This window comes from Nanorana parkeri, unplaced genomic scaffold, assembly GCF_000935625.1.
Source record: "Nanorana parkeri isolate BGI_ZX_2015 unplaced genomic scaffold, ASM93562v1 scaffold774, whole genome shotgun sequence".
NCBI classification, from domain to species: domain Eukaryota; kingdom Metazoa; phylum Chordata; class Amphibia; order Anura; family Dicroglossidae; genus Nanorana; species Nanorana parkeri.
In genome coordinates this window covers 348,097-359,659 of record NW_017307042.1, presented here as the reverse complement: position 1 = coordinate 359,659, position 11,563 = coordinate 348,097, and the positions used below count along the sequence as shown (strand labels likewise).

The following is an 11,563-nucleotide window of genomic DNA, read 5'->3' as shown; positions in this document are numbered from 1 at the left end:
CTGATGACAGCTATTAATTTAAAGGGGACAGTCTGCTGAACAGTTCTACTATAAGCTGATGGTCGCTAAGGCGACCATCAGCTTATAGTAGAACTGTAAATGCCAGGTCCGTACGGCATGCTGAGCTGGCCAGCTGGAAGCACTTTTGTAGCACCGTATGCCGTACGTCCTTGGCAGCGAAAGGGTTAAACTATTGGGAAAGGAAAAAAAAAAAAAAAGTATTTGTATTGAGATATATGCGCACAGGACGCATGGTCATAAATAAAACTTTGAGCGTGGCAGATGCTTGTTCTTTGATTGTCACTGCAGATTCCAGAAAATCTAAAACAGTCTGGATTGTTTTCTGGCCCGCTTATCCTTTGGTCTAAAGCAGGGGTCCATAAATGGCAATTGCGGTCCGGATAAAACCGCTACTCTGTCCATATCTGGACCGCGTATCGCGATTGCCGCAGGTCCCTATTGGTCCTCAGTCATTGGCTGCTAGGACCGCAGTATTCCTAGCAACCAATGATGTCAGCTTTGTACCTGCAGAGCATTGAGGGCAGAAGAGCTTAGTCTTCTGTCCTCCCCTGCAGCCCGAAGTCTGCCCGCATCCTGGCTTCTCCCACCCACACCTCCCAGCTCCATTCTAATGTCACAGCAGCATTTTAAAGGTGCAATCTAGGGACAACCTGTGTATGGGAGACCCTGATGGGTGACCCCCTTCATTAAATATGATGGGGACAGCCAATGTAAGTATACTGAGGACAAAGGGAGGAGGTCTAGTGTAGGTGGAGAATGTCTTCAATAGATACACTATAATATCAGTTCAGGAGCAAAAAGCAAAATAGTTTATGCTGTGGTCTGTTTTGTTTATGAAATCTATAGTGCTCATGGGTGCACCCTGTATTAAAATGTTTATTGGTGAAATAAAGTTGTTTTGTTAGAAATAAAAAATTCTCACCACAAAACGTGTTGCACCCCACCACCGATTCTAAGGTTTGTCTGCAACTAGGACAATTAGAAGCCCCAGCTTCCTGACTCCAGAGGCGCTCAAGAATCCATGGAATATACTTTTTTTTAAACCTCCAGTTCTCAGTGCTCCATAGGAATAGGTAAATAAAACTACAAAGGTTGCACATACCTGAGTGTCTTGTAGCTGTGATTCCAAGGTAGAGAAATCTTTGGCAAGTTTGATAGATTTGCTATCCGCTTGAGAAAGGAGACTTGAGACGTTTTCCAACTCAACCTAAAGACACCATATTATTACACATTTACACAATAAATTATAAGTAAATAAAGTTTCCAACTCCACTCCCCATCTCTAGGTGCCTCTACAACTCCCACAATCTGCCCTTCTCTCTCCATCATTCTTGTTATTAAACCTGCACTGTACCTGCAGTCTGTTTGCCTTCTCCGATAGTTCAGCTCGAAATCTGTCACCTTCTGATACTTTGACTTGCAGTTCTTGAAGCTGTACTTCTACTTTTTTCCTCTTGTGCTCAGAGTCTCCCTTGACTTGCATAAGAGCTTTCACCTCATTGGCTAGTTCATTACGTTCACTCTCCAGTGCTTGTTTAGCCTTTTCCAAATTTCCTTTCACCTATGAAGGGGGAAAAAACCCCACTGGTGTTACCACAGCAATACAGATTTAATTCAAAGCCAAAACACACAATCTTGCATACCTTCTTCTGGTAGACGTGAAATGATATACATTGTATAAAAAAGAAAGAACTAACATTCCCAGCACAGTAAAGGGTTATTCGTTACTTGCAATAAAGGGATTCAGGCATATATTCTGGCATGTTCACAAAGCTATGGGTTACATGTGGAGCTCTGTGGAGCTCTCTCGATGAACACTTTCATTGTAGTATTAAACCACACAAGGAGCATTAGGACTGGTTCACACCTAGGCGTTTTTGAGCAGTTGGAAAAGCGCTTTTAAACCGCAACACAAGAAATCCGATGATTGCGCAGCAAAACGCCAATGGCCGGAAAGGTGCATGAGCTTCTTTGGGCATTTTTGCCCCATAGACTTCAATAGAAACACCTGAAAACTTGCAGCAGAAGCATGTTACAAATTTTCGTGTGCATTCGTCCATTGCCCGCAATGTTTAAGATGCCAGTTAAAACGCGCATCCTCATGTACCCTTTAATAAAATGCCAAAACCAATGCCACCTAGGTGTGAACCCGGCCTTAAAGGGTTTCTAAACCCTGCTAGGGAGCAGATCTATGCAAAAAGTTTTTTTTATAAAAACGCTTTAAAAGCGGTTTTAACTTACCCGTGTCTTCCCTGCGCTTCCATCCGAAAATACCCAACACCAACTGTTATCCGATTGTACAGATGCATACTATGTATCAAAATGCTATAATATTCTTATTGTTGCACAACTGCATATGTACACTCTTCATACTTATCTGCATTATTTTTTCCTTTCTGTAAAATTTGAAAACTATCTAAATAAAGATTTATATTTATATATATAAAGCTATATGGTGTTTTCAGCAAGACTGGCTTTTGAAAAGATGGTAAGCATCCCTTTACAACTGCTAAGATAAAATCCATGAGACAAACGGAGGAACTGGCTCAGTCAAAGGTAAAGGAAATTTTTTGTTTACTTTACGAAGCCTGTGCACCACATAGTATCTGGTGAGGGTTGAAGGTACAACTAAAGACAGTATGGCAGTCAAAGTACCAACATAACCAGGTTGCCTAAATCTCCCTTTCCATAGGAGCCAGGTTCCATCTAAGCGATAGGCAACAAACCAAAAACACATGAACTGAAGATGGAAAAAATATGATATACATTTTTAGGCTACCTCTATGTTAAAGCTTGGCATTAAGGATGCTCAGTTGGCCATTGGGTGCAAAAGACTGATCCGCATGCCACTATCTTAGTACGATGTTTTTGCATATGTAAACAATTTTTTTTTTTTTAATTCCTCTACTTTAAGAAGGGTTAAACGTATGTTAATTGGCTCTTACCCGTTTTGTCTGTTCCAGCTGTTCAGAAAGCTCCTCAACAGCTTGTGCATGCTTTTGTCTGAGCTCCTGAACTTGGCCTTCATGAAGTCGAGCTTCTTCTTCAGAAATTTTCTTCAGTTGCGATACCTCTTGCTCACGTTTCGTTCTAAAAAACAAAAAACACAAAAAAGTTACTCCTCATCTATAGATAACATTATGATACAGGATTTATATAGCGCCAGCAGTTTGCACAGCGCTTTACAAAATTGGAGACAATACAACAATACAATTTCCGTACAGGAGGTAGGAGGGCCCTGCTCGTGAGAGCTTACCATGTAGTAGGAGGGGCAAGTGATACAAAAAAGGGAATAGATTTAAAAAGTCAAATTCATCTTAAAAACACAAAATAAACTAGTAAATGTTAATGGAAACAAAAAAATAACCGCACTCCACAAGATATATGCGATAAATCCTGTGTTTATTGATGCAAAAATCAAGTGATCATCACAGCAAGCTCCCCAGACCAAACTCCTCTTGCATGTTTCACCAATGTGGCTTACTCGTGACCTATGAGTAAGCTGCATTGGTGAAACATGTAACAGGAGTTTGCTCTTTAGTCTGTGGAGCTTACTGTGATGTACACTTGATTTTGCATCAACACAGGATTCATCGCTTGTATCTTGCAGAGTGCAATTATTCTTTGGTTTCTATTCATGCATGGTGAGCACACACTTTACAACTTGCACCTGCAGGGGAAATGCAGCGTGAGCTGGGCTGCAAATTCGGATTGTTTTTTTTTTTGCAATACTACTAGTAAATAACACCGCTTTCATTATTAAAAAAAAATTGTCAATACCGGAGTTCTTGTTGCGCTGCAGTTGAGTCCAAGGTATCCTCAAGTTCAGTCTTTAATGCTTCAAGTTCTTCTCCAAGATCACGCTTTTGCTTCTCTGCCTTATTGCGTGCAGCTCTTTCAGAGTCCAGATCTTCCTGTAGTTCACCAATCTGAGATTCTAACTCTCGAATTTTCTTTAGGGCAATGTTCTTCTGTGTAGCTTCTTCCTCCACCCTAGAAATATAGCACACAAGTATTTTGAGAGAATTTAAGCATATGGATAGGTAATGAGCTTGTGCCACCAATTCCTATAACCTCTATCAAAATCAAGCAGGGGAAGGACAGTAACACACATTTTCTCTAAAGTGGCAGGGTAGGTTTCTGCACCAGTCCAAAAAAAAAAAAAAAGCAAGGCAACGTAATCAGGCCTCTTACAAACTTAGCTCTTCCGCATTTATGAACATAGGAAAGATATCAAGCTAGGTGTATGAAAGATGTTCAGTTTACTTCCTAGCAACAATTCCTACAGCATTGTAGAACATGAAATATGTAGAACAGATACGTCATAAATGAGGTCTTATAATTGTGCCAAGGAGTCCCATAGCCACAAAGGATCAGCATAGTGGTGCTCACAAGAAGTGTTTCAAGATTCTTCATTAATTTAAGATCTGTAGCAACTCTTCCGTAAAGATTAACATTTGGTACAGCAGATTAAGCACCCTTATACAAGAGATGCATTCTGTATAGGATATCTAGTAGTCAGCACTGTTCCATCTCATATCACCAAAACATGTGTTGCAAACAATGCTACTAACCTTGCTAGAGCAGCCTGCAACTCTTCCTCCTTTTTAGCAAGTTGCAACTTTAATTCAGCAATTTGTGCCTGCAGCTCTGCAATCTGATCATGCAAATCAGTACTGTCTCCCTCTAACTTGCGGCGTGTCTTCTCTAGCTCCTGACGCTGCTTCTCTTCTCTGCGAAGGCGCTCTGCAAAGACATTTTATTATAAGCAATCAAGTCTATGATTTATTCCTGGCTAGAAAACATCTAGAAATATTTATAATGAAACGGAAATTAAATTAGTTTCAAGCAAAAGTTCTTACACACATTTGAGAATAATAGTTTAGAAAATCGGTATGCATGTTCCAGGACACCAACTCCACAGTGAACAATGGGGGTCAACATGAGAGCCAGGCAACTAGGATTTTGAGAAGAGGTCAGCCATGACAATCGTCTGGAGACGGCAACCCGCAGATGCTGCAGTGCCGTCCGTCCGTTTTTTTACTACGGGCGGACGGCAAGAGGTTAAGGACGATTTCCTTTAAGTTCTTTTTATACTGCAGCTTTACATTCAAGGACAGGTGTGTAGTTATTAAAGTATGGTCTATTCTTGTCACATTAGCCTCTGTACAGCATTACACTAAGCTGCAATTTCTGCTCTAACTCCTGACTGAGCTCAACACACAGTGCAAACTTCCTGGGCTACGGGCAGTGGATAAAATAGAAAAAACAGGCAACCATGTATGCAGTCACCATTAATGCAATTGAAAGAGCTGCAAAAGCATGGCCTTCAATTTGTTATACCTTCCAAGTCAGAGATCATGGTTTCATGTTTGTTCTTGAGTTTAGCAAGGCTCTTAGACTTTTCTTCTTCCTCTGTTAGGTTAGTGGTATATTCCGCAACCCGTTCCTCAAGAAGTTTCTTCTCCTACAACATGCAAAAAAACAGATATTTCACAATGATATATTGAATATATAAGCTTTTCCTAAAATATCCGTGTACACACACTAATTCCGTTACATGGTCCTTACCTTGATCAATTTGCCTGTTTGATCTTCCAGAACTAGTACTTCCTCTTCCATCTTCTTAAGTTTTGCCTCAACAGTTACTTTTTCCAGCTGTAACTTTTGTCTGGCCGCTTCTTCCTCTTCTAGTTGTTCCTCTAGTTCCTACACAAAAATTTAAAATTAAACACAGCTACTTTGCATCCAATGTCCCATAAGACAAATTAAGGTGGTTTTAACCTGCTAGCTGGATTTTAAAAAATGGATGGAAGGTAAAGCAATGTATAGGGCGAAAATTCTGTTTTTAGTGCTCTGCCTCCTAGAGGTGTGGCTAATACCCCAGCATCTGTGCTTCCTCAGATATTACTAGAAAAAACATGCACCATTTATGCATTAGTTTCAAAGAGAAACTTAAGAGCCATAAAAACATTACTGTATATTCGCAGAATTGCTGCAATTTTATAAGCTTACACAGATCTGGAAGCTGGCCCTTGGACTCATAACATTGAGGTCCAATGGAAGGTAGTAATTTGGGTAAGGGGGGGATTGTCAATCCCGGGATGTCAGTCAACTGTGTAAACAATCATTTTCTTGCATGGCGAGTTTCTCAAAATACAGCATGAAGGTAAATGACGTTAAGGTCCAAAAAAATTGATGGGAGCGTGAGGAGGTCTTCCAGGAGAACAAGAACATCATAGTTTAAACAGCCATAAATATGTGTAGTAGCAGCTTGAACTGGTTTGGGGTATAGCCCCCTGGCTTTTTGGTCAGTGGAGAAACATATGGGTCTTTGCAGAGGGTGAAGCCCATCACAATGCAAATATTATGGGATATCTTAGGCCACAATTACGCCACTGTGGGACATTCCCACAAGATAGACAAAAAGGTACTTCTGCATGTCAGTACTGGAAACTGGCATAAAAAAAATATAGAGCTTTACAAAATACTGCTCGTGGCAAAGTACCATCTCAGTAACAATGAAAATCATGAGAGTAAAAGGGCTGGGAGGAAAAGTGTGTTTTAATGGGGTTTGCTCAAAAGGTTTTGTGGTGGCACTAGTATGGTCAAATAGTACTTGACACAGTTAGCAAAAAAAAAAAAAGGTAGGCAATACGTATGCTGCAGGGAGGAAAAACATTTAATGCCTGAGGCTCTCATCTCATGTCTATGCGTACAATTGGACAGTTAACCAAGTTCACTAACGAGTACCATGTTTGGCAGCTGGGTTTATCACAATCTTTGCAAACAAACTATCAAGAATTCATGCTGTAATCTTTTAGTAGACATGTGCAGAAATAAAATTTAAAAAAGCCGATCACATTTGGCATACCCCAATGTTCTGCTGCATTTTTTTCTTTTCTGTCTGCAAAAGTTGACATCTTTCCTCCTCTTCTTCCACCCGCGACTCCAAATCATGCAAGATTTCTTCCAATTCTTGTTTCCTGGCCGCTAAACGGACTCTTATTTCCTCTGCTTCTGCACAGAGTTCAGTCTCCGCTTGCAGCTGTTCTTGCAGTTGCATTTTTTCTTGTTGAAGCTAAGTCAGAAAAGGATAATTAGATAATCACACACAAAAAAAAAAAAAAAAAATATAAAATTAAGCTTCTACACCCTTTGTTATCCATAAATTTGAAACCGAAAAATCTCTCCATCCAGTATTGACTAACACTTCTACATATAACTCATTGTTTGGTTGAACATCCCTCGTCATGGCTTGTTCTCCAGCTAAGTTGTATATATTTATTCAGAACCTTGCTTAAGACTTGGACTAACGGACAGTGTGAGCGTGAAGAAATGGGTAGACGAGATTGCAAATTGGAGGAAGGCATGAGTAGGGATTTTTTTAAATTCATCTGTATTTTATTTTTTGCAGTGATAGGTTGCTGAAAAGTGTGATTTTATAAAAAAAAAAAAAATCGCACCAATACTGACTTCCTGCTTGAGGATAATAGTAATCTGTTGCTGCAGGAGAATCCCGGGCAGGGCTGCATTTAAAATGTATACTATGCACAACATACCTTATAAGTGTAGCTCTACTATTGCACTTTTAAAAACACTTAAGTTTCTGAATGAATAAGAAGCCTCTGTACTGAGTACTTTCCATTATTTTAGAATAGAAGCTGCAGAAAAAGATTGACGACTCTGTCCGCAATTTCTTTTTCTATTTAAAAATGGCCTCAGCTATTCCCCTGAATATCAAGTTTTGATAAATTCCCCTCATTGTGTTCCTTAAGCCATTCTTACAGTGTAGCAGGGCACATTATCCTGCTGAAAGAGGCCACTGTCCGGGAATACTGTTTACATGAAGGGATGCATTTGGTCAGCAACAATGTTTAGGTAGGTGGCACGTGTCAAAGTAAAATTCACATGAATGGCGGGACCCAGGGTTCCCCAGCAAAACATTGACCAAAGTGTTGCACTGTTTAAGCCAGCTTGTCTTCTTCCCACAGTGCATCATTAGGCCATCCCTTCCTCAGATAAGCGAAGCACACGCACCCAGCCATCCGCAAAATGTAAGGGAAAATGCGATTCATCACACCTGGTCCAATTCTGATGCTCACATGCCCATTGTAGGCCCTTTGGTGGTAGACAGGGGTCAGCAAGGGAACCCTGACTGGTCTACGGCTATGCAGCCCCAAACTGTGATGCACTGTGTATTCAGGCACCTTTCCATCAGAACCAACATTAGCCTTTTCAACAATTTGACCTACAGAAGCTCTATTGGATCGGACTACATGGGCCAGCCTTCACTCTCCAGGTGCATCAATGAGCCTTGGCTGCAACTCTGACTAATGGTAGACAATCTAAACATTTTGACGCAATCTCACCTGTATCTGTAGGCTTTCCATTTCTGAAAGTTTCTGTTCAGAGGCAGTTTGAAGTTCTTTTACTTTCAGAAGTTCTACTTCCTTTGTGTGCAGCTCCTCATCAAATCTATTCGCTTGTAAGAGTGGTTTAACCTAAAAAAAAAATTACATTTTGATTAAATCTTAACTAGTAATACATATTACCAATTTACTACTTGTCACTGAGTTTTTCTAAATGAACTAGTCCCTGCAATGTTTTTATTTTATTTTATTGCAGGAACTAATGGATTTAAAAGTGACAAACCAGAAGCTTTGAGCAAGTGGCCCCACTGTGTTCCCAACTAAATTTTTGGATATTAACTGTCTGTTTTCTATTGTATTATGTACACTTTTTTCTTTGTACCCGACTCTTGATTAAATAAAAAAACTTATCAGATTTAAAAATATTTAAAAAAATGTTTGGGGATATTACCATCTTTGAAAGAAAAGCACAAGTAATCCTTTAGAGCCCATTCACACCAAATGCATTGGGACTGTGCGGTTTCCAGGACAGCCCAAACACACAAAGACAATTTGCCTTATTCTTAAACAGCTCAGTACTTTATGCACAATGTGGTGCACACCGGTACAACCACAGCACTGTGCCGATAGCACTCAATCAGGATGTGCTTATCTCTACTGCACTTGTCAGCACACACCAGCAGCCAGCTCAGTTTGCTGGTTTGAACGGGCCATTACACTTAGCTCCCAATGTCCTTATTCAACTATACTGAAAGAAGCCATTTCATGCAATAGCAAAAACATTTGAAGACATCAACAAAAGCTAAAACAAACCTTTGTGAAGAGCCTCCACCACTGCCAATTTCTCAGTTTAAGGTAGGCTGCGCAATTCCTCTGAATCACTTTCATGGCGGTGAGTTGCTGTTGCCGTTTCGCAAATGCTCTGTGAATAAGCAGCAGTTAAATTCAAAGGTCATATTAAAAACATTAGTATATGACATCCTGTGCTTCCCACATCAGTGACTACCAAACAAGGATTAATTTGCTCAGCAATAGTCTAAAAAAATAGTTCTATATAAAATTACTAAGCTGAATATAGTTAAAACTCCCCAGAATTAATTATAGTGAAACCAACCTAGCTCAATATTTTTCTAAAAAGTATCCATGCTGAAGAGCAGGTAACTTGTATCATCTGTAGGCAAATAGGCAAGTGTGATAAGTCTTCAAAATCGGAGCGGCATTGGATCCAAGGCTTAGGCTGCACATGGAGCTTTAATGTTTATCAAACTTGGTATTGAACCCCACCCAGTCATCCCGCTGTCAAATGCAATAACTTCAGAGGCCATTAACTGTTTTGGCAATAGAGAGGTCTTAGGGCAGAGCTTGGCACTAGGATGAGACTTGATACAATATTAAAAAATACCAATTAAGTACCACTTCAGATCAATTCTAATATACCATTTGCCTTTTTTGAATTACTTCAACCTCTCCATCCTTCTATACATACACCAGTTTTTATTGGCAAAACACAGGTCTGGCTCTGTATGCATGTACAAAAGCTTCATTATCCTACACTTAAATCCATGAAAATCCTGCCATAATATGGAAAATCTCAAACTCCCTATAGGGCATCAAAATGTATTTTTTTTTTTTTTTAAATGTACCCTTGGAGTGGGGCTACACCGCAAGGGTTAGGTCCTTATTTTGTCTTTGTCTCCTCCCCTGGGCTCCTGGGGTCTAAGGACCGTTGACCTATCTAATGCATGTCCACTGACTTTGCAATAGATGTAAGGATACCGAAGGACTTTCCAAAACCGGAGCAGAGTGGAAGACGTGCAAGTGCCAACCACCACGGGACCAAGAATCAGGCAAGTATATCTGCTTTGAGTCCCCTTAGACAAAATGAGCACTTAAGCCTCACCTGACACTCCACCCAGGGGGTGACATAATTGCTCAGTCCTACAGCACATCATTCCTCAGTCCCACAGCTTTAACCCCTTCCACAAAACAAACAGGGATCCAAGGGATTTTTAAAAGCGCTCCTAGGTAAATGAGGTAACTCCCACTCCTTGGCCCAATTGATCAATTTACAAAGCAAGTCTTCTGAGGCAGGGCAAGCGCTGAGGCTGGGAACCTTTGTAGTGCGCCATGGCTCACTTTTACCAGAACGGAGTCTGGAGACTGCCCTACGTGGAACCCAGAGCCTAAAAAGTCACTTTCATATTATCCCCTCTATTTATGGATAGAAAAGTATGACAAGAAAAAAAGAAGTGCAAGAGAAAGTGAGAAAGCAGCAAGAAAAGTAATGAGGTTGACAAAGTATTTGTAAAGAGAGAAGGGGGGGAAAAAAAGGGATGGGCAGGGGTCAGGAGCAGTGGGGTCTGAGAAAGGCCGGAATACCTGAAACCTGCTAGACATGCTTTCCCCCACTGTATCTCTGGTCTGAACAGGCAAACAAAAGGAATAATCCTGAGTATGTGTCCAACAGTGATTTAGTAAAAACAGCCTTAATGTGCGTCTTTCCTAAAGCAGAGCTGAAGAGGCATCCAGACCCCCTAGGACACTAGCAAAAAAACTCACATGCTGGTAGTGGGAGGAATTATCCTGGGCTGCTATAGGTTTTTTTGGTTTGCCAGTGTCCAATCCTCCTGTAGGCTTCAGATTAACTGAAAGGTTAATGAGCCTTAATAAACGAGCAAGAAATATTGAATCTTTTTTTGGGTGGTGATGCCACTAGTAGTGAGCGTAACCGTTTTAAGCTTATTGTAGTGTGTTGAATGGTTTAATTCAAAACCTTCATTATAATCTGATACAAACTACAAATCCTAAATGCAGTTTCTCATTTACTTACTTTCTTGCCAAGAAGCCTCTGCACCAGGCCTGGAAGGCAATAATCACATCTGTAATCTTGAGGTCCCGCTCTTCTTCAAGGTGAGCTAGGACACCTGCTCTGAAAAACACTTTGCTTTGACCAATACGGTAAAGGTTAGAGTCCAACTCAAGGGCTTTTATCTGTAGAAGACACATTAAAAAAATCACATGTTGTGTTGAACCTACTCATAGAACCTATATCATACCGAATCTTACAAATCTTTAATCGTACCATTATAACGCATGCCTGTTTTCCATCCATGAAGCCTTTGGGAATAGAATTTGGAGTGAGAATTTCATATCTTTGAGAGAGAAAAAAA

At 40.4% G+C, this 11,563-nt stretch overlaps 1 protein-coding gene across 1 annotated transcript in view; it reads right to left on the bottom strand.

Moving 5' to 3' along the window:
- MYH9 (myosin heavy chain 9) overlaps positions 1 to 11,563 on the bottom strand; it is a 62,221-nt gene that overhangs the window by 10,918 nt on the left and 39,740 nt on the right. The window contains exons 17-28 of the mRNA XM_018564705.1: positions 11,476 to 11,552; positions 11,224 to 11,384; positions 9,207 to 9,315; positions 8,394 to 8,525; positions 6,896 to 7,102; positions 5,593 to 5,730; positions 5,365 to 5,488; positions 4,596 to 4,767; positions 3,802 to 4,014; positions 2,967 to 3,111; positions 1,376 to 1,582; positions 1,124 to 1,228 (exon numbers count right to left, since the gene is read on the bottom strand). Of these exons, the coding sequence (XP_018420207.1) occupies positions 1,124 to 1,228; positions 1,376 to 1,582; positions 2,967 to 3,111; positions 3,802 to 4,014; positions 4,596 to 4,767; positions 5,365 to 5,488; positions 5,593 to 5,730; positions 6,896 to 7,102; positions 8,394 to 8,525; positions 9,207 to 9,315; positions 11,224 to 11,384; positions 11,476 to 11,552 (1,790 nt within the window). The remainder of the gene's footprint in view (positions 1 to 1,123; positions 1,229 to 1,375; positions 1,583 to 2,966; positions 3,112 to 3,801; positions 4,015 to 4,595; positions 4,768 to 5,364; positions 5,489 to 5,592; positions 5,731 to 6,895; positions 7,103 to 8,393; positions 8,526 to 9,206; positions 9,316 to 11,223; positions 11,385 to 11,475; positions 11,553 to 11,563) is intronic.